This window comes from Phyllobates terribilis, unplaced genomic scaffold (genome assembly GCF_046119375.1).
Source record: "Phyllobates terribilis strain yellow unplaced genomic scaffold, ASM4611937v1 Scaffold_1__5_contigs__length_1240528914, whole genome shotgun sequence".
Classification (NCBI taxonomy): Eukaryota; Metazoa; Chordata; class Amphibia; order Anura; family Dendrobatidae; genus Phyllobates; species Phyllobates terribilis.
The window spans coordinates 493,570,151-493,594,746 of NW_027362761.1; the positions used below are offsets into that span (position 1 = coordinate 493,570,151).

The 24,596-nt window shown below is 47.5% G+C and overlaps 1 protein-coding gene across 3 annotated transcripts in view; it reads left to right on the forward strand.

Moving 5' to 3' along the window:
- LOC141168125 (proteinase-activated receptor 1-like) overlaps positions 1-20,539 on the forward strand; it is a 48,880-nt gene extending 28,341 nt beyond the window's left edge. For all 3 annotated transcript variants that reach the window (XM_073655040.1, XM_073655039.1, XM_073655041.1), the window contains one exon: positions 16,605-20,539. In XM_073655040.1, coding sequence (XP_073511141.1) covers positions 16,715-17,704 — 990 coding nt within the window. In that variant the 5' untranslated portion in view covers positions 16,605-16,714 and the 3' untranslated portion in view covers positions 17,705-20,539. The remainder of the gene's footprint in view (positions 1-16,604) is intronic.
- Positions 20,540-24,596: the final 4,057 nt, after the last annotated feature.

The following is a 24,596-nucleotide window of genomic DNA, read 5'->3' on the forward strand; positions in this document are numbered from 1 at the left end:
TCTGTGGTGCCTGCGGGCCACATCTGCAGGAAGGCCGCCGAGGGAACGGAGGACAGGTGAGAATCATCTTTTTTTTTCTATTTTATGTGTGTGAAGAACAGGGGGCACATAGCCACAAGATGGGGACCGGGATGGGGCACATAGCCACAAGATGGGGACTGGGATGGGGCACATAGCCACAAGATGGGGACCGGGATGGGGCACATAGCCACAAGATGGGGACCGGGATGGGGCACATAGCCACAAGATGGGGACCTGGATGGGGCACATAGCCACAAGATGGGGACCGGGATGGGGCACATAGCCACAAGATGGGGACCTGGATGGGGCACATAGCCACAAGATGTGGACCTGGATGGGGCACATAGCCACAAGATGGGGACCGGGATGGGGCACATAGCCACAAGATGGGGACCGGGATGGGGCACATAGCCACAAGATGGGGACCGGGATGGGGCACATAGCCACAAGATGGGGACCTGGATGGGGCACATAGCCACAAGATGGGGACCGGGATGGGGCACATAGCCACAAGATGGGGACCGGGATGGGGCACATAGCCACAAGATGGGGACCGGGGTGGGGCACATAGCCACAAGATGGGGACCGGGATGGGGCACATAGCCACAAGATGGGGACCTGGATGGGGCACATAGCCACAAGATGGGGACCGGGATGGGGCACATAGCCACAAGATGGGGACCTGGATGGGGCACATAGCCACAAGATGTGGACCTGGATGGGGCACATAGCCACAAGATGGGGACCGGGATGGGGCACATAGCCACAAGATGGGGACCGGGATGGGGCACATAGCCACAAGATGGGGACCGGGATGGGGCACATAGCCACAAGATGGGGACCTGGATGGGGCACATAGCCACAAGATGGGGACCGGGATGGGGCACATAGCCACAAGATGGGGACCGGGATGGGGCACATAGCCACAAGATGGGGACCGGGATGGGGCACATAGCCACAAGATGGGGACCGGGATGGGGCACATAGCCACAAGATGGGGACCTGGATGGGGCACATAGCCACAAGATGGGGGCCTGGATGGGGCACATAGCCACAAGATGGGGGCCTGGATGGGGCACATAGCCACAGGATGGGGACCTGGATGGGGCACATAGCCACAAGATGGGGACCTGGATGGGGCACATAGCCACAAGATGGGGACCTGGATGGGGCACATAGCCACAAGTTGGGGATCTGGATGGGGCACATAGCCACAAGATGGGGATCTGGATGGGGCACATAGCCACAAGATGGGGACCTGGATCGGGAACATTGCCACAGGATGGGGACCTGGATGGGGCACATAGCCACAAGATGGGGATCTGGATGGGGCAAATAGCCACAGGATGGGGACCTGGATGGGGTACATAGCCACAAGATGGGGACCTGGGTGGGGCACATAGCCACAAGATGGGGATCTGGATGGGGCAAATAGCCACAGGATGGGGACCTGGATGGGGTACATAGCCACAAGATGGAGACCTGGATGGGGCACATAGCCACAAGATGGAGACCTGGATGGGGCACATAGCCACAGGATGGGGACCTGGATGGGGCACATTAGTACAAGATGGGGACTTGGATGGGGAACATTACTACAAGATGTTTGCCATTATTACTATATGATGCTAATTGTAAGACAATATTACTGAATGTGGCCAATTGGGGGAAACAAAATTGTAAAAATCAAAAAAATAAAAATAAAGCATGAAAAAATATTGGGCACTAAAAATGCTGTTTTATATGTAAACTAAAGTAAACACAAAAAAGTGCACGTTTATTATCGCCACATCCATAACGACCCAAGCTATAAAAAAATAAACACGGAAAAAATGTTCAAAAGGTGTATACAAAAAAAAATGGTATCACTAAAAATGTCACATTGAACAAAGAATGCGGCCCCCCAAATTCAAATTTTTTCCATGTGCGGCCCATATACCCAGCCGAGTTTGAGACCCCTGATATAATGTTTGCAGTTCGCTGTTGCAGAGTTTTTGTATATATACGATTGTGCTTGTTCCTCCTTATTAGTGTTGCGCGAGCATGCTCGACACTTTTCGTTACTCGCCCGAGCATCTCACTACTCGGGATGTTCTGCGAGCACCGAGCATTTCCTGGTTACTCGGGCGGGAGCTCGGGTCTCCGCCCTGCACGTTTGGCGCTCATTACAGAGCCAATGAACATGCAGGGATTGCCAGCCACTCACTGTAATGCCGCAGCCATGTTGTTTGTGGGCATTACAGTGATTGGCTGGCCGCACAGAGTCACCTCGAGTATTTAAAACCGGGCGCCGCCATCTTGTACACAGTCGCTCTGGATCAGCCAGTGTAGGGTCAGTGCTGCTGAGCTAGGGAGAGATTTATTCTCCGAAATAGTTAGTATAGGGTCTCTAAAGCCTGCCAAATCAAACAAACAGTACTTCTCAGGACTAATATCCATCCCAGATATCAGGCAGGCAGGCAGGCTGTATAGGAGACGCAGTGGTTATAACAGCAAACGCTGCATTACAGTCCTGTGTGCTCCTGTTGGTCAAATTGCTAGACTTATCCCCCGGTCTCACGGGCCAGGAAGAATCCTTTTTTTTTTCATCTAAATCCTTTTTTCTTTTTCCCCCTCAGTCAGACTGTACAAATACACGTCTTATTAACCTTTTGGTATCCCCCCCCCCCCCCAAAAAAAAAAAAAAAATTGGGTGTGTCTGTGACTGTTCAGACACCAATATATCTGTTTAAAAGAGTCTGGTGTAGGCCAGAAAACTAGAACTGTTTTTGCAGTTCCACGGGTCAAATCTCTGTATTATCCTGCTTTTGGCATTTTTTGCCATAAAAAAAACTGTAATAGTGTCTCCCTGACTGGTCAGACACCAATATATCTGTTTAAAAGAGTTTGGTGTTGGCCAGAGAAATAGAACTGTGGTTTTGCAGTTCCACGGGTCAAATCTCTGTATTATCCTGCTTTTGGCATTTTATGCCGTAAAAAAAACCTGTAATAGTGTCTCCCTGACTGGTCAGACACCAATATACAGTATATGTTTAAAAGAGTCTGGTGTAGGCCAGAGAAATAGAACTGTGGTTTTGCAGTTCCACGGGTCAAATCTCTGTATTATCCTGCTTTTGGCATTTTTTGCCGTAAAAAAAAACTGTAATAGTGTCTCCCTGACTGGTCAGACACCAATATATCTGCTTAAAAGAGTCTGGTGTAGGCCAGAGAAATAGAACTGTGGTTTTGCAGTTCCACGGGTCAAATCTCTGTATTATCCTGCTTTTGGCATTTTTTGCCGTAAAAAAAACAGTAATAGTGTCTCCCTGACTGGTCAGACACCAATATATCTGTTTAAAAGAGTCTGGTGTAGGCCAGAGAAATAGAACTGTGGTTTTGCAGTTCCACGGGTCAAATCTCCGTATTATCCTGCTTTTGGCATTTTTTGCCGTAAAAAAAACAGTAATAGTGTCTCCCTGACTGGTCAGACACCAATATATCTGTTTAAAAGATTCTGGTGTACGCCACATAACTATAACTGTGGTTTTGCAGTTCCACGGGTCAAATCTCTGTGTTATCCTGCTTTTGGCATTTTTTGCCGTAAAAAAAACTGTAATAGTGTCTCCCTGACTGGTCAGACACCAATATATCTGTTTAACCCTAGAACGCATACCTGGGGCCTCGCAGACCCGCCCTGTTAATTGTTTTCTATTTTCTGCAAGATTACTTTAGTTAGAATTTTGAAACTCTAGGTATTCCTCAGGAATATACTTGTTTGTCATTTCCAGTTGTTCATTTATTTTTATGTTACAGGTATTTTCGGTATAACAACTCTTTTTTGAAAATACCCATTTTTATGGTCATGCGTTCTAGGGTTAAAAGAGTCTGGTGTAGGCCAGAGAAATAGAACTGTGGTTTTGCAGTTCCACGTGTCAAATCTCTGTATTATCCTGCTTTTGGCATTTTTTGCCGTAAAAAAAAACTGTAATAGTGTCTCCCTGACTGGTCAGACACCAATATATCTGTTTAAAATATTATGATGTACGCCACATAACTATAACTGTGGTTTTGCAGTTCCACGGGTCAAATCTCTGTGTTATCCTGCTTTTGGCATTTTTTGCCGTAAAAAAAACTGTAATAGTGTCTCCCTGACTGGTCAGACACCAATATATCTGTTTAAAAGAGTTTGGTGTAGGCCAGAGAAATAGAACTGTGGTTTTGCAGTTCCACGTGTCAAATCACTGTATTATCCTACTTTTGGCATTTTTTGCCGTAAAAAAACCTGTAATAGTGTCTCCCTGACTGGTCAGACACCAATATATCTGTTTAAAAGATTCTGGTGTACGCCACATAACTATAACTGTGGTTTTGCAGTTCCACGGGTCAAATCTCTGTATTATCCTGCTTTTGGCATTTTTTGCCGTAAAAAAAAACTGTAATAGTGCCTCCCTGACTGGTCAGACACCAATATATCTGTTTAAAAGAGTCTGGTGTAGGCCAGAGAAATAGAACTGTGGTTTTGCAGTTCCACGTGTCAAATCTCTGTATTATCCTGCTTTTGGCATTTTTTGCCATAAAAGAAACTGTAATAGTGTCTCCCTGTCTGTTCAGTCACAAATATATCTGTTTAAAAGATTCTGGTGTAGGCCAGACAAATAGAACTGTGGTTTTCCTCTTCCACGGTTCTAATCTCCTTTTTATTACCCTTTTTCCATTGATAGTGCGAGTGTAAGCTATTTTACTTCATTTACAATGGGCAAGGCGTGTGGCAAGGGACGTGGAACTGGACGTTCTGGTGATGGTGCAGGTAGAGGATGGGGCCGTGGCCAAGGTGAAAATGTGCCACAACCAACAGCCACATCTTCTTGCTCCCACTTCTTGACCTAATTACTAGGGAAGCACACTACAACACCAGTATTGCGAACTGAACAGTGTGAACAGGTTATTAATTGGATAGCAGATAATACTTCCAGTTACCTGGGCACCACCACCTCCGGTCTGTCTTCCACGCAGTCAAGTTTTAGTAGCCGTGAGTCTCGACCGCATACTCCTCCTCACCCTGATGCTTCTTCCTCCCACCATGCCGAGTGTTGTCAGACAGCAACTGATCCCACAGTTGGACACTCTGAAGAGCTGTTCACTGGTCCATTTCCATATTTGTGCCCATCGCCTGCTCCGCTTGAAGTGGTGGAAGAGGAGATCCCATGTAGCGATGCCCAAATATTTGAACAGCCACGGCCACAAGAAGTCGACGCTGGCAATTTGTCACAAGAGGTGGACGATGACCAGACACAATTGCCAGGAAGTGAGGAGGAGGATCGTGGTGCGCAAGTGGAAGAGGAGGAGGTGGTGGATGATCTATTAACTGACCCAACGTGGCAGGAGGACACGCAGAGTGAGGCCAGCAGCACACAGGGGGAGGGAGGCAGAGTACCCCAACAGGCAGGAAGAAGCAGTGTGGTGGGCGCACACAGAAGGCGGGCAACAGTTTCCTGTAACACCAGCACGAGGGACGTTGCCAGTACAACCGGTTGGTCTTCCAGAGTCTGGAATTCTTTTAAAGACTCTGCTGATACAAAAAGGCCATTTGTACCACCTGCCATGCCAGCATCAGCAGGGGTGACAAAACTACCAGCCTGACCACCACCAGCATGATCAGGCACATGTCAGCAAAGCACCCGACTTTGTGGGGCGAACCCCAGGGTCCACGACCAGTGTTAGCGGGTGTCACCACTGCTTCTTCCGCTGTTGTGCATGTAATAGAACCCCCTGTTGTGCGTGCAAGGCAATCCCCTGTCCATACTGCATGCAAAGATGCCCACTCCTCTCAGTCTTCACTTGTTATGGCATATTCTCAAAAAACAGCATCAACGTCCACGTCCCACCGCAGCGTTCAATTGTCCATATCCCAGAGCTTTGAACGAAAGCGCAAATTCGCAGCCAACGTCCCACAGGCCATAGTCCTAAATTCGCACATTTCACGACTGCTTGCATTGGAATTGCTGCCTTTTAGGCTGGTGGAGACGGAATCCTTCCGCAACCTTATGGCGGTGGCTGTCCCTCGGGACTCAGTCCCCAGCCGACACTATTTTGCCCGGTGTGCCATCCCCGCACTACACAAGCACGTGTCCCAAAACATCTGCCGTGCCCTCAACAACGCAGTTACTTGGGAAGTCCACCTGACAACAGACACGTGGACAAATGCTTGTGGCCAGGGACGGTACATCTCCCTGACGGCACACTGGGTAAACATAGTGGAAGCCGGGACCCAGTCGGACCTTGGGACGGAACACATCCTCCCCACACCGAGGATTGAGGGCCTTATGTCAGAGTTGCCCCCACAGTGTACAGCTCCTGCTCATCCTCCTCCTCCTCCTCCTCATGTTCAGCCTCCATCTCAGATATCACCACATCAGTTACAAGGTGGAAGCACTGCAGTACTGCCTCAGCCAAGCGGCAACAGGCTGTGCTGAAACTCATAAGCTTAGGTGATAAACCTCACACTGCTTGTGAGTTGTGGACAGCTGTGAAAGAGCAGGCAGATCTGTGGCTGAGACCGCTGAACCTACATCCAGGCATGGTCGTGTGTGACAATGGTCGTAACCTGGTGGCGGCTCTTAGGCGAGGCGAGATCAAACACGTACCATGCCTGGCTCATGTGCTTAACCTCGTGGTTCACTGGTTTCTTAAATCTTACCCCGAGTTGCCAGATCTGTTCGTCAAAGTACGCCGCCTGTCAGCTCATTTTCGCAAGTCGGCTACAGCTTCCGCCGCCCTTGCTGTGTTGCAGCAGCGTTTGCAGTTTCCGGCACACCGACTGGTGTGTGATGTCCCCACACGTTGGAACTCTACCCTCCACATGTTGCAAAGGATTTGTGAGCAGAAGAGAGCAGTTGTGGAGTACCAGCTGCAACAAGGCCGTTGATATTCAGGTCAGACTCCACACATAAGACCTCAGGAGTGGACCTGGATGTCTGACATATGTACCATCCTGACAAACTTTGAGGAGTCCACCAAGATGGTGAGTGGCGATGACGCCATCATTAGCGTCAGCATCCCACTTGTCTGTCTTTTGCAACGCTCTCTGCAGAGAATGAAAGAGGAGGCATTGCAGCCAGAGTATGATGAGATGGATCAAGAACCCATAATGGGCGATTACACACAGCCCAGCCTCATCTCATCCCAACGTGCATTGGGGGACAATGAGGGAGAGGAGGAGGAGGAGGAAGAAGAACAGGAGCTGGTATCATGTGCTGTAGACGGTAGTACCTGTACAACTGTCATACAGTCGGTTCAGGGTGGGTGGCCTGAGGACATAGGGGAGGAGGAGGAGAGCATGGTCAGTCGTCATCTTGGTGAGGACACGGAAGTCTTGCCCGTTACCAGTCTGGCACGCATGGCTGACTTTATGTTACGCTGCCTTAACCGTGACCCTCGCGTTGTCAAAATGTTTGGTGACAGTCATTACTGGTTGATGACACTTTTAGACCCCCGCTACAAGGAGAACTTTCACTCTCTTATTCCTGAGGTGGAGAGGTCTACAAAAATGGGGCAGTACCAGAAGGTCCTTGCTGCAGAACTGTTAAAAAAATTCCCATCTGAACACGCTAGCGGCAGAGGTCACAGTTCGTTGACCAACCAAGGCGTACAGGCGAGAGAGACCCAACTCCAATCCAGCAGAGGCAGGGGAACACTGTCAACATTCTGGGACAGTTTTCTGAGACCCGCCCAGCTTACAGGACCTGAGGCGCGGGGTACTCTCACAAGGAGTGGAAAGTTTCAAAAGATGGTGAGGGAGTACCTTGCCGACAGTACCAGCGTCCTCTGTGATTCCTCTGTGCCTTTTAATTATTGGGTATCCAAGCTGGACACTTGGAATGAACTTGCTCTGTACGCCCTGGAGGTTCTGGCCTGCCCTGCCGCTAGCGTGTTATCGGAGCGTGTTTTTAGTGCCGCTGGGGGAATTATAACTGATAAGCGCACTCGCCTGTCAACTGACAATGCTGACAAGCTGACCCTTATCAAAATGAACAAGGGATGGATTGGGCCAGACTTCTCATCACCACCAAATGACAGCAGAGTAACATAAAGTCAAATCCACTGTGTTATTTTTGGAGGTGTATTCCCATGCACCGCTTCACACCCACACATGGGTATGCGCTTCCTCATTTCGGCTGCATTTTGCTCTTCTCCTTATCCTCAGCCTCCACCACCACTATATCACCAGGGTGACCGTGGTCCGTGTTGCCAGCATTGCAAGTTCCTCTGTCCTAATTTTTGGCAGACTATGGGAGACCCACTTCCCATTAATGGGAATAATGTTTTTAATATGCTGTACTGCATGGCTCTTGTAAAGGGCATGAAAACCGTCTTGTGAAGCTACTGCGACCTCTACCACTTTTCCCAGGGGCATTGATATTGTCTTTTTATTCCACTGCGACCTCCACGTCTCTTCCAAGGGGCATTAAAACCGTCTTGTTAAGCTACTGCCACCTCCACGTCTCTTCCAAGGGGCATTAAAACCATCTTGTTAAGCTACTGTAATCTCCACCACTTCTCCCAGGGGCATTAAAACTGTCTTATTAAGCTACTGTGACCTCCACCACTTTTCCCAGGGGCATTGATATTGTCTTTTTATTCCACTGCGACCTCCACGTCTCTTCCAAGGGGCATTAAAACCGTCTTGTTAAGCTACTGCGACCTCCACCACTTTTCCCAGGGGCATTAAAACCGTCTTGTTAAGCTACTGCGACCTCCACCATTCTTCCAAGAGGCATTAAAACCGCCTTATTAAGCTACTGTGACCGCCAACATTCTTCCAAGGGGCATTAAAACCGTCTTTTTAAGCTACTGCGACCTCCACCACTTTTCCCAGGGGCATTGATATTGTCTTTTTATTCCACTGCGACCTCCACGTCTCTTCCAAGGGGCATTAAAACCGTCTTGTTAAGCTACTGCGACCTCCACGTCTCTTCCAAGGGGCATTAAAACCGTCTTGCTAAGCTACTGCGACCTCCACCACTTTTCCAAGGGGCATTAAAACCGTCTTGCTAAGCTACTGCGCCCTCCACCACTTTTCCCAGGGGTATTGATATTGTCTTTTTATTCCACTGCGACCTCCACGTCTCTTCCAAGGGGCATTAAAACCGTCTTGTTAAGGTACTGCGACCTCCACCATTCCTCCAAGGGGCATTAAAACCATCTTGTTAAGCTACTGCGACCTCCACCACTTTTCCCAGGGGCATTAAAACCGTCTTGTTAAGCTACTGCGACCTCCACCATTCTTCCAAGGGGCATTAAAACCATCTTGTTAAGCTACTGCGACCTCCACCACTTTTCCGAGGGGCATTAAAACCATCTTGTTAAACTACTGCGACCTCCACCACTTTTCCCAGGGGCATTGATATTGTCTTTTTATTCCACTGCGACCTCCACGTCTCTTCCAAGGGGCATTAAAATCGTCTTGTTAAGCTACTGCGACCTCCACGTCTCTTCCAAGGGGCATTAAAACCGTCTTGTTAAGCTACTGCGACCTCCACCACTTTTTCAAGGGGCATTGAAATTGTCTTTTTATTCCACTGCGACCTCCACCATTCTTCCAACGGGCATTGCGTATCCTCCTAATTTTAGTCAGCTTTTGCTTTTCAATGCATAGGTGAACACTAAGGGAGACCCACTCCCCAATAATGGGTAGAAGGTTTTTAGTATGCTGTAATCCACGTCTGTTTCAAGGGGCATTGCAGTTCCTCATAATTTTTGGAAAGCCTTCCATTCACTGCTTAGGCCAAGAGTGCACAGGAGACCCAGTTGCTATAAATGGAAAAAAAGGTTTAGTTAAGGCCCTCTGACCTCCATATCACTTCCAAGGGGCATTGGAGTTCCTCCAAATTTTTGGTAGGCATTGCACTCACTGCATGCCCTATAACTGTGTAGCCGAACCGCTCCTTTTGGTACAGAAACATATCCTACAAGACATGTGTGGTTGACTGGTCTGATATTGATGTGAATGGTCCCTGTTCCTCCTGCTCTTTCTCCTTTGCTACCACCTCATCCATCATTCATCACCTGAAGCTTTGTTTTAACGGGAGTCATAGAATTGGGATAGTAGCAGGAAAACATCCAGCAATCCTCAGAGGAGGTAAGATATGCGCCAAAACGCTGACCACCTCAGGCCTAGCCGCTACTACATACATGCGCTTGCATTCCAAGAAAACAAAGCAGATGCTAACTTCTATCATCATCATGCTCCTCACCTTGGCACCGGAGGAGTCTGATTCTCTGGTGGGCTCGTCCAATGCTGCCCTAAAGCAGGCCAGGCTAAGAAAAGTTTGGGGGGAAGTTCCAAGGAGAAATAGGGGCGGCCGGCCGCCCCCAGGCGGCTGGGGACCGTGTGGACACCCGGCCGCGGGGCGGCTGGGGACCGAGTATGGACACCCGGCCGCCCCCTGGCGGCTGGGGACCAAGCATGGACACCCGGCCGCCGGGCAGCTGGGGACCGAGTATGGACACCTCGCTGCCAAAGCAGCCATGAGGTAGTGGACAGCTTCGGCCTCCTCCAAACTAAAGGCCCCATTTCAAGTGCAAGCTAGCAGTATGGTATTGCAGCCTGGGGGTGGGTGGGTGGCAGGCTGCATACTTGCGCTTGCATTGCAAGGAATGGGGGAGGTACAATTGAAAACTGCCCTGGGACAAGGACTTGCACGGGGATAGTTGCAGGTCTGCATCTTCTGATGCGGCAAGGATCACTTCTGATGGGCACACTTTTAGGCAGTGACCTGGGTGTCAGAGATGCTTCCAGGGGTCTTCCCCATGCTGTTCCCATGTCTTTTCAGCACTCTATGCATGTGTCACACAGCACATGGCGAGATAAGATTGTAAAATGTTAAAATGACATTTCCCGGTGAATGCATTTGTCACGGTTGAAAGCAATACAAAAGTGCAAAAACGCATAAAAAATGCTACTTGTGAATATAGCCCAAGGTGTGGAGGAGTATTTTTGTTTTTGGTTATTTATTTTACCTTATACACAAGTCTTTACCCTGGAAAGGAAGTTGCTTAACATATTTCACAGGAAAACCGTTTCAGTTTCGTTTTTGAACGTTTTATTGTGAGCCCGTAAAAGTGACTTAATACCTCTGACTACGTTGTTGACAGCAGTGACCTGGGTGTCAGAAATGCTTCCTGGGGCGATGCCCATGCTGTCCCCATGTCTTTTGAGCACTGTCACTATCGTTTTGGGCACTTTTTAGACTTTCTACAGACTGCCGGGGGTGCCGCCGCAAAAATGTTCGGGTCTCCCATAGACTAACATTGTGCTCGTTGCTCGGGTCGAACACCCGAGTATCACGGTGAGCTCGGCCCGAGCTTCGAGCACCCGAGCATTTTAGTGCTCGCTCAACACTACTACTTATTAATTACTTCATGCTGGCCAATTTGTACGTATTGTAGGGGTTTCACTCACTTGGGTGCGACGGGAGGAACACAGGAAGCATGTTCCTTTAAAAATCTATGTCAGTTTATTGATTCATAAACCAATAAGCAAAAAGGAAAAACAAACAGCCTTTAGTTCAGGCAAACAAAGTAAAGTGTCCTTTAAGCAGGTCTCTGCTTAGCCAGTCCTATGGGCACACAGGATTGGGTAGCGTCCAGTATCCTTGCTCGGTCTGGAGACAACCACACACAGGAGGCCTTCTCCCTCCAAACACACAGACCATGTGCCAAAGAATGGCCTCCATTTTATAGGTTGTTAACCACACCCAGAGGTGAGATATGTGGGTAGCTACACTCGCCCATCTCTCCAAGCTACCCATAACCCGGTCCCAGGTGCACCAAACAGTCCTCTTAGTGCTTACGTGCACTAGAGAAACACTCCGGGTTACATCACCGAGGACAGCCATTTCAATGATACATACCTGCCATTGACTATGCGATCATTAGCCACCTTGCAAACCTCCCCCCTCTGCCTAAAGCCGTGGGGCTTGGCACCTTCTACCACTAGGCAGAGGATTCTCGAGAGGGCATCGGCATTACCATGTAGCTTCCCTGCTCTATGTTCTACATGAAAGTTGAAATCCTGTAGGGCTAAAAACGAGCGGGTGACCCTAGCATTTTTACCCTTTGTTTCCCTCATCCATCTGAGTGGGGCATGGTCGGATACCAATCTAAACTTCCTAACAGATAGTACTGGAATGTGTCCACCGCCCACTTTATGGCCAAGCACTCCTTTTCTATGACCGAAAAATTCTTGTCACATGAGGACAGCTTCCTACTCAGGTAGAGAACAGGGTGCTCCTCCCCATGAATCTCCTGGGACAGGACTGCTCCTAAACTGACATCTGAGGCGTCCGTTTGGAATATAAATTCTTTCTTAAAGTCGGGTTCAACCAGAACCGGTTGCCTACACAGAGCCCCTTTCATTTCTTGAAAGGCCGTCTCTGCCTTTGCAGTCCACTTAGCCATAGCTGACTTCGTCCCCTTAAGGAGATCAGTCAGGGGTGCAGCCATTATGGCGAAGTTTGGTATGAACCTCCTGTAGTATATCACGATCCCCAGGAAGGCTCTAACTTGCTTTTTGACAGTGGTCTTGGCCAGGTTTGGATTGCCTCCACTTTATTGATTTGGGGTTTGATCTTGCCTCTACCCACTACATATCCCAGGTATTTGGCTTCTTCTTTCCCCATGGCACATTTCTTTGGGTTTATTGAAACCCCCACCTTCCTTAGAGCATCAAACACCGCCTGGACCTTTTCCAGATGACTCTTCCAGTCTGGGCTGAAGATAACAATATCGTATAGGTATGCCGCAGCGTATTTCTTATGGGGTACAAGGATTCAATCCACGGCTCTCTGGAAGGTTGCAGGGGCTCCCTGCAGTCCAATCGGCATCCAGGCATACTGGAAGCATCGGTCCGGTGTAGAAAACACAGTCTTCTCCTTGGCTCCCTGTGCCATGGGGATCTGCCAATATCGCTTTGTCAAATCCAAGGTGGTTATGTACCTGGCCCAAGTCTTTCGATCAGCTTATCGACTCTGAGTTTTAGCATAGAAGACACCTCTTTGGAGATCAACTCTCATCGAGCCTCAGGTATCCGATAGGGCTTCAAGTTCACCCGCACATGTGGCTCCATCAGAACCTCGTGTTCTATGACCCTTGTGCAGCCCGGTAATTCCGAGAACAGATCCCTGTTCTTCTGCAGCAACTCCCGACACTGCTGTTTTTGGGCCTTCGTTAGCGTCTCCGCTATTGTGACTCCTCCAACTTTGCCTTCTGGTTTGACCAGCAAGCATGGAGCTTCAACAGCCTCTCTGTCTTGCCACGGCTTGATGAGGTTGACATGCTATATCTGGTATGGCTACGTCCTGGTTGATGAATCTTGTAGTTCACTTCATCGACTTTTACCATGACTTCATACGGCCCTTGCCACGTGGCCAAAAACGTACTTTCCACAGTAGGAATCACGAGGACTCTGTCACCAGGACTGAACTGCCGCACTCTGGCTGACCAGTTGTAGACCCTGGCCTGTGCCTCCTGTGCCTGGAGATGTTCTTTTACAATGGGCATCACCTTTGCAATCCTCTCCTGCATCAGGGTGACGTACTTGATGACGCTCCTGTGGGGCATGACCTCGGCTTCCCAGGTTTCCTTCGCTACGTCCAGGAGACCCCGCGGATGTTGGCCATACAGGAGTTCAAATGGTGAGAACCCAGTAGAGGCCTGTGGTACTTCTCGGATAGAGAACAACAGATACGGCAGGAGACAGTCCCAGTCTCTCCCGTCCTTTTCTATGGCCTTCCTCAGAATACTCTTCAGGGTTTTGTTGAACCTCTCCACGAGGCCATCTGTCTGAGGTTGGTATACTGATGTTCTCAGTTGGGAGATTTGAAGGACCTTGCACATTTCCCTCATCACCTTAATCATAAAGGGTGTTTCCTGGTCGTTGAGGATCTCCTTTGGCAACTCTGTCCGGGAGAAAACATGGACTAACTCACGAGCTATACTCTTGGCAGAGGAGTTTCTCAAAGGGATCGCTTCAGGATAGTGGGTGGCATAGTTCAAGATGACCAATATATATTGATGCCCACGAGCAGACTTAACTGAGGGACAGACCAAGTCCATAGCAATTCTCTCGAACGGTACTTCAATAATAGGCAATGGCACGAGGGGACTACGAAAGTGAGAGGTGGGGGCGGTTATCTGACACGTAGGACAGGACCTGCAATACTTTAATATTTCCCGGTGACATCCGGGCCAATAGACCCTCCTCACGATCCGTTCCTGCATTTTTTCCACTCCCAGATGTCCCCCCAAGATATGTGAATGGGCCATGTCCGACACCATCCGTCTATAGGGCCCCGGCACCAATAACTGTTCCACCAGCTCCTCCCTCACTTTCATAATACGATACAACAACTCCCCACTTGACATAAAATAGGGAAATCTTGTGTCAGCCCCAGGCTCCTGTGCAATCCCATTTATAACCATGACATTATTAAAGGCTTCCCTCAGTTAGGTCCCAATGTTGGGCCCAAAAAAAAAAAGTCCCAAAATTCTCGCTGGTCACCCCTAACTCCGGAATGTCAGACTCAGGGGCACTACCTCCTCATCCCCCACAAGGACACAAAAGGGAAACCCGTCTGACTCTGGGTGTGGAGTACCTCTTCAGGGTTAACTGGTTTCTTATTTGAGCCAGCGAACCCTGAACCCTTCCCCCACAGATCCCAAAATAAACAAAAGTCCCGGCCTATAATAATGAGGTGCAACAAGTCCTGAAAGATGCCAACCTTGTGGGCCATTTCAATGTCCACTTTGGCCATGGGGTAGTCCTTAGCATCACTATGAATGCACCGTACGCCGACTTTTTTCCTCGGGATCAGTTGGAGAGGAAGTGTGGCCCTCACAAGGGTCACCAGACTCCTGGAGTCTAGCAGTCCCGTTACTTGCCAACCGTTCATCTTTACGGGACATGCTTGTGGCCCCTCGCTGGGTTCACCGTTCACACTGCAGGCCAGATACGCATAATACGAACATCAGTGTCCTATGCTGCAGTCCATCTGCTTGGGGGTCAGGGGACAACGGGCGGCTATGTGGCCTGGGCCGTGGCACCTCCAGCAAATGACATCACCCGTAGGGACCTTGGGCATTACCTCCCCCACCCCATTTGGACCTTGGATGCCCCACCCCCTTTTGGGCCTCCACGCTGTGTTGGGACCCCCAGTATGGAGTGAGCTGCCTTTCTAAGGAACCCTCAACTCCCTGGTATCTCACGACCAGTCCAATCAGTTCATCGGCATTCCGGGGATCATCCTGGGCAACCCAGGTGTGTATTGGCCTCGGCAGGGAATGCACAAATCGGTCCATCACCACTCGCTCTACTATTTGCGCAGGCATAGAGGACTCCAGCTGCAGCCATTTCTGGATCAGATGCAAAAGGTCAAACATTTGGGAGCGAGGGGGTTTGTCCCGGTGATACACCCAGCGATGGACCCGCTGTGCCCTGACAGACATCGTCACCCCCAAGCGCGCCAGAATCTCAGTCTTTAGCTTGCCATACTCTTTAGCGTCCTGCAAAGCTAAATCATAGTAAGCCTGATGGGGCTCCCCCGTCAAGTATGGCGTCAGTACCTCTGCCCACTTCTCTGGCGGAAGCTTCTCCCTCTCGGCGACCCTTTCAAATACCGTCAGGAAAGCTTCTACGTCATCCCCCGGGGTCATTTTCTGCAAGGCCCATCTTACCGCCTTCATGACGTGGGAGTCATCAGCCGGACTTGGGGTTGGGGTGTTCGTCCTGCCCTGGATGGCAGTTGCCAGAAGCTGCATCTGCTGTCACTGTTCCTGCTGGTGCTGTTGGATCTGCTGCAACAACAGCCTGTTGGTCTCCTGCTGGTGCTGCTGCGACTGGATCAGGTATTTCAGCAGGTCCTCCATTTTGTCTGGCGAAGCTTGCTGGCTTGTGGCAGACTTTACCCAGGACATGCGGTCCACCTTGTAGGAATCACACGTATCTGCTGGGAACGTTGCCCGCACGTCTAACACCAGTTGTAGGGGTTTTACTCACTTGTGTGCAACGGGATGAAAACAGGAAGCATGTTCCTTTAAAAGTCCATGTCAGTCTATTGATTCATAAACCAACAAGCAAAAAGGAAAAACAAACAGACTTTAGTTCAGACAAACAAAGTAAAGTGTCCTTTAAGAAGGTCTCTGCTTAGCCAGTCCCGTGGGCACACAGGATTCGGTAGCATCCAGTATCCTGGCTCATTCTGGAGACAACCACACACAGGAGGCCTTCTCCCTCCAAACACACAAACCAAACAACGGCCTCCATTTTATAGGTTGTTAACCACACCCAGAGGTGAGGTATGTGGGTAGCTGGACCCGCCCATCTCTCCAAGTTACCCATAACCCGGTCTCCTTTTAGTGCTTACATGCACTAGAGAAACACTCCGTGTTATATCACAGAGGACACCTATCTCTGTGATACATACCTCCCATCGACTATGCGACCATTAGCCACCTTACAGTATATTTTAATAGTTTTTTTGTCTGACGTGTCTTCATATACTGAATTTGTTGTTTCACTAGCATAATTGTTATCATCATTCTTTTAGATGGAAAAAAATCAACTAAATCAGAAAACAGCAATGAAACCTATGACAACTCTACAAAATGTCCCTCAACAAACTCATCCATAGAAGACCCACAAAACGGAGAATACCATATGGAACTATTTATTAGTGTCGGAAATAAGATCCCACCTAAAGTCAAATCTTATCTTTCCAGCCGCTGGTTGACCCTATTTGTACCAGTGATATATATTTTTGTGTTTCTTTTTGCCTTACCATTAAATATAAAAGCCATCATCATATTTATGGTAAAGACAAAAGTCCAAAAGCCAGCCATGGTGTACATGTTCAACCTTGCGCTGGCTGATGTGCTCTTTGTCTGTACGCTGCCTTTTAACATTGTTTATAGATTTTCTGGGAATAACTGGCTCATCGGAGAAGGAATGTGCCGCTTTACCATTGCGGCATTTTACAGTAACATGTACTGCTCCATCCTCATCATGACAGGTATGAGCGTGGACAGGTTCCTGGCTGTGGTTTATCCTTTGCAGTCCCTCTATTGGCGCAGAGTGAACAGATCTTGGTTGATCTGTTTCGTCATTTGGTTCATTTCCATATGCAGCACCATTCCCCTTCTCATACACAAGCAAACTCTGTACTTAGTCTCAGTGGACAAAACAACCTGTCATGATGTTCAGGATGAAGCAGATGTGAATAATCTCTATCATTATTATTTTACTACTTTTTGTATACTTTTCTTTTTCTTACCTTTAATGGTTACCACCTTCTGCTATATTGTAACCATAAGAAAACTGAGTTCTTCAGAAATGGGCAACACTGAGAAAAAGAGACAAGCCGTGATCTTGGTTATCATTGTGATTTCCGCATTCATATTGTGCTTTGGGCCGACCAATGTCGTCTTTTTCATTCAAAATCTCCATATCAGTCTTAATTCTGGTGATCACCTGTATTTTACCTACATGATCTGTACCTGTGTGTGCAGCATCAGTTGCTGTCTTGATCCCTTTTTATATTACTTTGCATCAACAAAAAATTATATGTCCCTGTACAGGCGGCTGTGCTGTAAGAAGGACAATGAAGAAATAACACAAAGTAACACCACACGTATAACTTCTTCAGGCTGAGTTTAGGAGCGTTTGAAAAATTAATTCAGAAAATGGAAACGACACCTTAAATCCGTAATTGGTAACAGTTTCAGATTTCTCCAAACTTACCTTTTAGAACAGCGCATTTTGGGAGATAGTTTGAAAAATTTAAATTAAAAAGTGATGAGTAAATGAGTCACAAAAACGCATACTGCAAAACAAATGCAGGAGTGGATGTGACCTCAAACCAGTAATTCCACACGGACGACCCCTGCTTACATAAAAATCAATTAGAGATTCAAGTGAGTGTGTAGTCAGATAATGACCTAATGTTTAGATCAAGATATGTATTTTTTAAAGATTTTTTATATTTTTTTTCATACCACTCTTTATTTAAAAATAAAAACTTGTAACTTTCACACTAAGCACTTGGCCTAATTAAAGACTCCTACTTCCTATTAGGCAAATGGACTTTAGCAGCAATAGACTGACTCGGACCATATGTTTGTGTAGAAGCCTTAGTTATCTACTGTATATAGAGATGTATTTCAAAATAATCAAGTCTGTGATGATCATGAGACTGCTGAAAAATCTCCTGTAAAGAATAAGAACTGTGAGTGTACTACAAGATCTAGATGACAGAGTGATTTTTCTAATATAGATAGTGATATAGAAAAGTGAAAAGCATTTGAAAAAATACATTTAATCTAAAACCAGATTTACACAATAGATCATTTTATGATGACACATTCCCTTTAACTCATCACCAACTTGGACAAAGTCATGGGCCAACCAGTATACAGTACAATGCGTCCCACATAGTCCTCCATACAGAATAATGGGCCCCCCATAGTCCTCCATATGGAATAATGGGCTCCATATAGTCCTCCATACAGAATAATGGCCCCACACAGGGGTGATGGTTTTGGTGTCACGGACCAAATAAAACCACCCTGTGGGCCAGATTTCACCCACGGGCCAGAGTTTGATATGTATGAACTGGACAGGACAAATGATGAAATAATGGTTGCAGAGAGAAATAAAACATTTTTGTTTTAATTTTGCCTTTCTGTTGCGGAGGTATTAGCTTAGCAATCAAAGTATTTGACACCTAATGGGATTTCACTTTTTCCTCTTTCTGACATTGACCAATCATAAGTTGCCAGCAACACACTGGGGAAAGAACATGTCCCCACAATAGCTTAGTTCTGGCTTAGTGTGAGACATGTACTGACCAATAGTCTGCTCTCCTCACTGCAGAGTGATGACATGTACTGGAGCACAGCAGACCTGAGTGTGTCTAACTAACAGCTTTGATCTCTGGCAGTCAGTGTGGGGGGTGAAGCATACTGCAGAAGTTGAGCCTCAATACAAACACTTCTAATAGAAGTCCTCTCAATTTCAAATGAGCTTTATTGGCAGGAAAAAATACACATTAGCATTGCCAAAGCAAGTGTAGTGCTGCCAGCTCTGCTGTACTGCCCCTCCCCCACACTGACTGCAGGAGATGAAAGCTGCTAAATGAACTCAGGTTTGCTGTGCTCCAGCACATGTCATCACTCTGTAATGAGGAGAGTAGACTGTGTCATATCTCACACATAGACAGTTCTAAGTAATGTGGAGCCATATTCTTTTTCCCCTTGTATGTGGATGCCTGCTTATGATTGCCAGAGTTGGCAGCACTAGGAAAGGAGAGGTATTAGAGACTCAACTCTCTGCAGCACTACCCCTCCTCCCAGAATGACTGATAGAGATGAGAGCTGAAAGATGCCAGTTAATCACTCTCAGGTCTTCTGTGCCCCAGCATATATTATTATACTGTGGTGAGAAGAGCAGACTGATATCAATATATTTCTTACACTGAGGCTGTTCTAAGCTATTGTGGGGGCGTGTTCTTCTTTCCACAGTGTGTTGCTGCCTGCTAATGATTGGTCAGCATCAGCATCAGAAAGAGGAAGAAGTACACGCCCCCAGTGAAATCTCTCTGGTAATGCCCATTTGAACTTTAAAAAGATTAACTGTTTAGGTGACAAATATTATGATTGCTAATATGGCTGCAACTCAGAGGTGAAATAAAAAAAAAATTATTTTGCTCTGCCGCCGCTATTACATTGTCCAGTTCGTCATAAAAAAAATTGGTGAAAGGTCCTCTTTAACCATATAACTATGTAACAGTGCTGGCATGTCCTATCCAGTAAGCCATCACTCAGAATAACGGTAAAATTCTTTTAATTTACAAGAAGGGATATTAAACTACATGTAGAATATAACCCTAGTGTGTTTGATGTGGGATTCTTTTTTTCTTATTTATCTCTTTCCAAAAATTATTGCAGCTTTGGAGTAGGAATGTGTCTATCGTGTGCCTAAATTTAGGAGAAATGCCATGTAAGGACACGGCCCCACTATCAGTATTTGGTCAGTATTCGGTCAGTATTTTTTCTCAGGAGTGGGAGCCAAAACCAGGTGAGGAACAATCAGAGAAAAGGTATAATAAAAACAAGTCACCAATTCTGCATTTATCACCCACTCCTGGTTTTGTCTCCCACTCCTGAGAAAAAATACTGACCGAATACTGATAGTGGGGCCGTGGCCTAACACTGATATAAGGATCCTGTGTTTCTGATAACTGAAGAAAAACATAGGCGTTTGCATTCCTATTCATTTTTATTTCTACACATATCAGGTTATAGGTGTGCTTGCTTTATTCTATGCACATTTGCTTGAGCTGAGGTGTCTTAATATGTATAACTGGGCGATCATGAGGTTCTATTTTAGGCTTTGTTCACATTTGCATTTTATTTTATCAGAACGTACAGTATATTTGATGGCAACAACAGTTTAGTCTGCCTTGCTTTTCTTTCCGTCAAAGATATGTGAAACAAGACTGAAAGCTGGCGGACCCTCTTAGGAGTCAGTGGCTCTGGCATAGAGGTTATAATTGAGCGGTATGAACAGAGAATGACTTAGATTTCAAGCTTAACCATAACTAACCTATAATCTCTGGTGCTGCGTGGTTACTGCTATAAAATGTCTTCATGGGACTAATTGTTGCTGTAATTGTCCTGCTTGTCTCGAAGAATAAAAACATTTCTAAAATGATGTATGATGTTTCATTGTTTCACACATATTGAAACAAAAATCTATAATAATAATAATCTTTTTATTTATATAGTGCCAACATATTCTGCAGCGCTTTACAATTCAGACAATTTACAGACATGATTATCACTGTCGCCATTGGGGCTCTCAATCTACATTCCCTATCAGTATGTCTTTGGAGTGTGGGAGGAAACCAGAGAACCAGGAGGAAACTCACACAAACGGGGAGAACATACAAACTCCTTGCAGATGTTGTCCTTGGTGGGATTTAAACCCAGGACCCCAGTGCTGCAATACTGCAGTGCTAACCACTGAGCCACCGTGCTGCCCTATCTCTGAAATCCTAGTAATCTTTTTGTATTATACTATACACTACGTTAGTACCGATATTTTTTATTATTACTTGGATCCTCAGAAATTCAGGTTTTCACATCTGCATCATGGTGTCTAGAGATGAGCGAACCTGAACTGTAAAGTTGGGAGTTTGTACCAGACACGTAGTGTCCAATGCTGAACTCCAACCACAGAAGTCCGTTTTACAATGCGGGAGTTCGGGGAGGAAAGAGATTTTCCAGCTCCAAAGTTCAGGTCCCCATTGATTTATATGGGGTTTGGGTTCAGGTTCAAGTTTGGGTACAATATACACAAAACCCATAATGTGAAGATAAACCTATAGTGGCACGAACATGCACCAAGGATCCATCATAAATCACTCCATTGAAATTGAACAAAAAAGAGGAAAAGGAGTATATGATTTAGGCAAAAAAATTATTGAAAAATATACTTACATTAGAAAGACTTCATTAAAAATAGGACAGCAAGTAATAAAACAATTTAGCTGTGCACACATGAATAAAGTGACAATAGTGCTTAATACTAATCCATAGTAAACCACAGTAATACCAATGTATAATGCAGATAGCATCTAAGCAGCGCAGAAAGCACAAAATCAAGGCATCATTCCTATAGCCGAAGAGATCTAAGGGAGTCAATGTGAGCAGAGGGAATGGTAGAGATGGAACCAGGTGAAGGGGCAATACTCACACGGACTTCCGACACATCTTTCGTGTGGCTTTCTCAGGGAGGAAGATACCAAGTTTGGGTACAGTTCTGGTACCCGAACCGAACTTTGGACTAAAGATCAGTCAAACCCGAAGAACCCAAACTTCCACATGTCCGCTCACTGACTCACAGTCTGCTGACTGACTCCATTGTCTTATAATAGGGTTTGGTAATTTATTGATTATTTTGACTGATAGAACAACAATGCAAGCTACACCATACTTCTGGTCCAATATGAGGGAATCTGCAGTGGAGCCTCTGATGTACATAGGAACAGAGTCTAATAGAATTCAGAGTAAGGCCTCATTCAGACGCCCTATTTTATTACATATGACAAAAACTGACAAATTATTTTGATCATACTTTGATCCGAGTTTGATCTGAGTGTGGAGCGAGTGTCATAAGTATTTCTCATACGCACCGTCTACTTTCTGACAGTTCGTGAAAATAAGACCGCACTCAAATGTTATCTGCGTGCGGTCCGATTTTTAACATGTTCAATTCCCCAAGGGGACTAACATGTACAGTGAAAAGTAAAAAACATGTTTTAAAAAATACGAAAAAAATAAGTTCAAATCACCTCCTTTCCCCCTCCCTTGCTTATCCACTTTATGACGTGGTACATAATAGTACGTGTTACGCACACACCCGGACTGACTGGCGTGAGCATGATTAGTGATCCCACTGGACCATGAACCGAGGAGTGCCTGGAGGGGCGTAACTAAGTATCAACTCGGTCCGACCAAGGTCACATGGCGGCTCAGTCGACTCCGTGAACCAGGGAGGAACCGAGCAGAGGGACCAGGTGTTACTCCAGGTCAGACCCCGGTCACAGCTGTTGACCCACATCGGGGAATGCAGGAATAGGCAGGTTAGGCTGGCATACAGACAGGTGGATACTGGCAGGCATGGCTGGTATGCAGACAGGTGGGTATTGGCAGGAATGGCTGGTATGCAGACAGGTGGACACTGGCAGGCACGGTTGGCATGCAGACAGGCGGACACTGGCAGGTAGGAATACAGGCAGGATAGGGACCAGTACAGAATGGGACACAGGAACGGAGCCGCAGAGCAGAGCAAAACCCGCAGATGCGGTAGACAAGCAGAGCAGAGCAAAACCCGCAGGTGCGGTAGACAAGCAGAGCAGAGCAAAACCCGCAGGTGCGGTATACAAGCAGAGCAGAACAAAATCCGCAGAAGCGGTAGACAAGCAGAGCAGAGCAAAACCCGCAGATGCAGTGAACAGCAGAGCAGAACAAAACCCGCAGATGCAGTAGACAAGCTGAGCAGAGCAAAACCCGCAGATGCGGTGGACAAGCAGAGCAGAGCAAAACCCGCAGGTGCGGTGAACAAGCTGAGCAGAGCGAAACCACAGGTGTGGTGAACAAGCAGAGCAGAGCGAAACCGCCGGTGCGGTGAATAAGCAGAGCGAAACCACCGATGCGTTGGACAAGCAGAGGGGAGCGAAACCTCAGGTGTGGTGGACAAGCAGAGCAGAGCAAAACCCGCAGGTGCGGTGAACAAGCTGAGCAGAGCGAAACCGCAGGTGCGGTGAACAAGCAGAGCAGAGCGAAACCGCCGGTGCGGTGAACAAGCAGAGCGAAACCGCCGGTGCGGTGGACAAGTAGAGCGGAGCGAAACCTCAGGTGTGGTGGACAAGCAGAGCAGAGCAAAACCGCAGGTGCGGTGAAGAAGCAGAACCAGATACACACAAGGTACTTACAATGAAGTAGCGAGTGTACACAAAACTCACAAACAGAAGTTGAGAGACAACGAGTTGGAGTTAGGTGCAGGTTCAGACACTGCAGGAAAAGGGAAGGTTCAGACATAGAGAGAAACAGGTAATGGGCTAGGACACAGTTCAGACATGAACTGAACCAGGAATAAGATACAGGAACGAGCCTGGGAACTCAGCCCCCAGGGAGGCGGAGACAGACTAGAAGTCACAGATACAGGTAACAGGCCTTGGTATATAGCCCCCAGGGGTGGAAACAGACAAGATACAGTACAGGACCTGGCAACTCAGTTGCACAGAACATACTGAATGAAAGTGTTGCTCAGGCACCCCCTACTGGGTGGAGGGGGTTTAAGTATCCAGTGACTCACAGCAATAGGCTGAGGAGGCATTAGGAGTGCTCACACAGTAACTATAAGAATCAAGCAGTAGCTGCACCGCCGCCCTAAGCAATCAGACAAGAGACACAGCAGGTACTGGAGCAAAGTGTGCAGCCTGGATTGATAGGTAAGATGGCGGTCTTGCATGGTGGGAGGTGGTAAGCCATGCCAGTGACGCGCCCAGGGGATGGGGATGACTCGGCGCCCGGGCCTTGTTGCCTGGTCTTGGGGATGTCGCGGTAGTCGGCTCCCGGGCCCATACCCTGGACCTCTCTTTAAAAGGGTGGATAATTATATGAAAGTTCGTGACGCCACCTGTGGTGTCTGGTGAGGGCCACCAGCGCTGCGGCAGCCCACTGAGGCCGGGGTTAAGGCAGCTTGGGTGGTATAGTGAGCGGGTGTAGGGCCTCCTGTTTCTTGCCTTTGTGTAGTAAGTTTCTGACCTGCCTACAGCTAGGCCTAACTCTGTCTCTGTCCTCCACCGGCTGACTTTGTGGTAGGGCCTTCTCTTGGAGTACACGCTCCCAGCTTGCGGGGCCTCCGTGACTCCTGGCTCTGGTACGTATCAGCTCTTGGGTGCTCCTGGCACCTGAAGTCTTCCAGGGGTCTCCAGTTGTCTCTACAGGGGGGTATACGGCCCTGTAGACGCGGAACC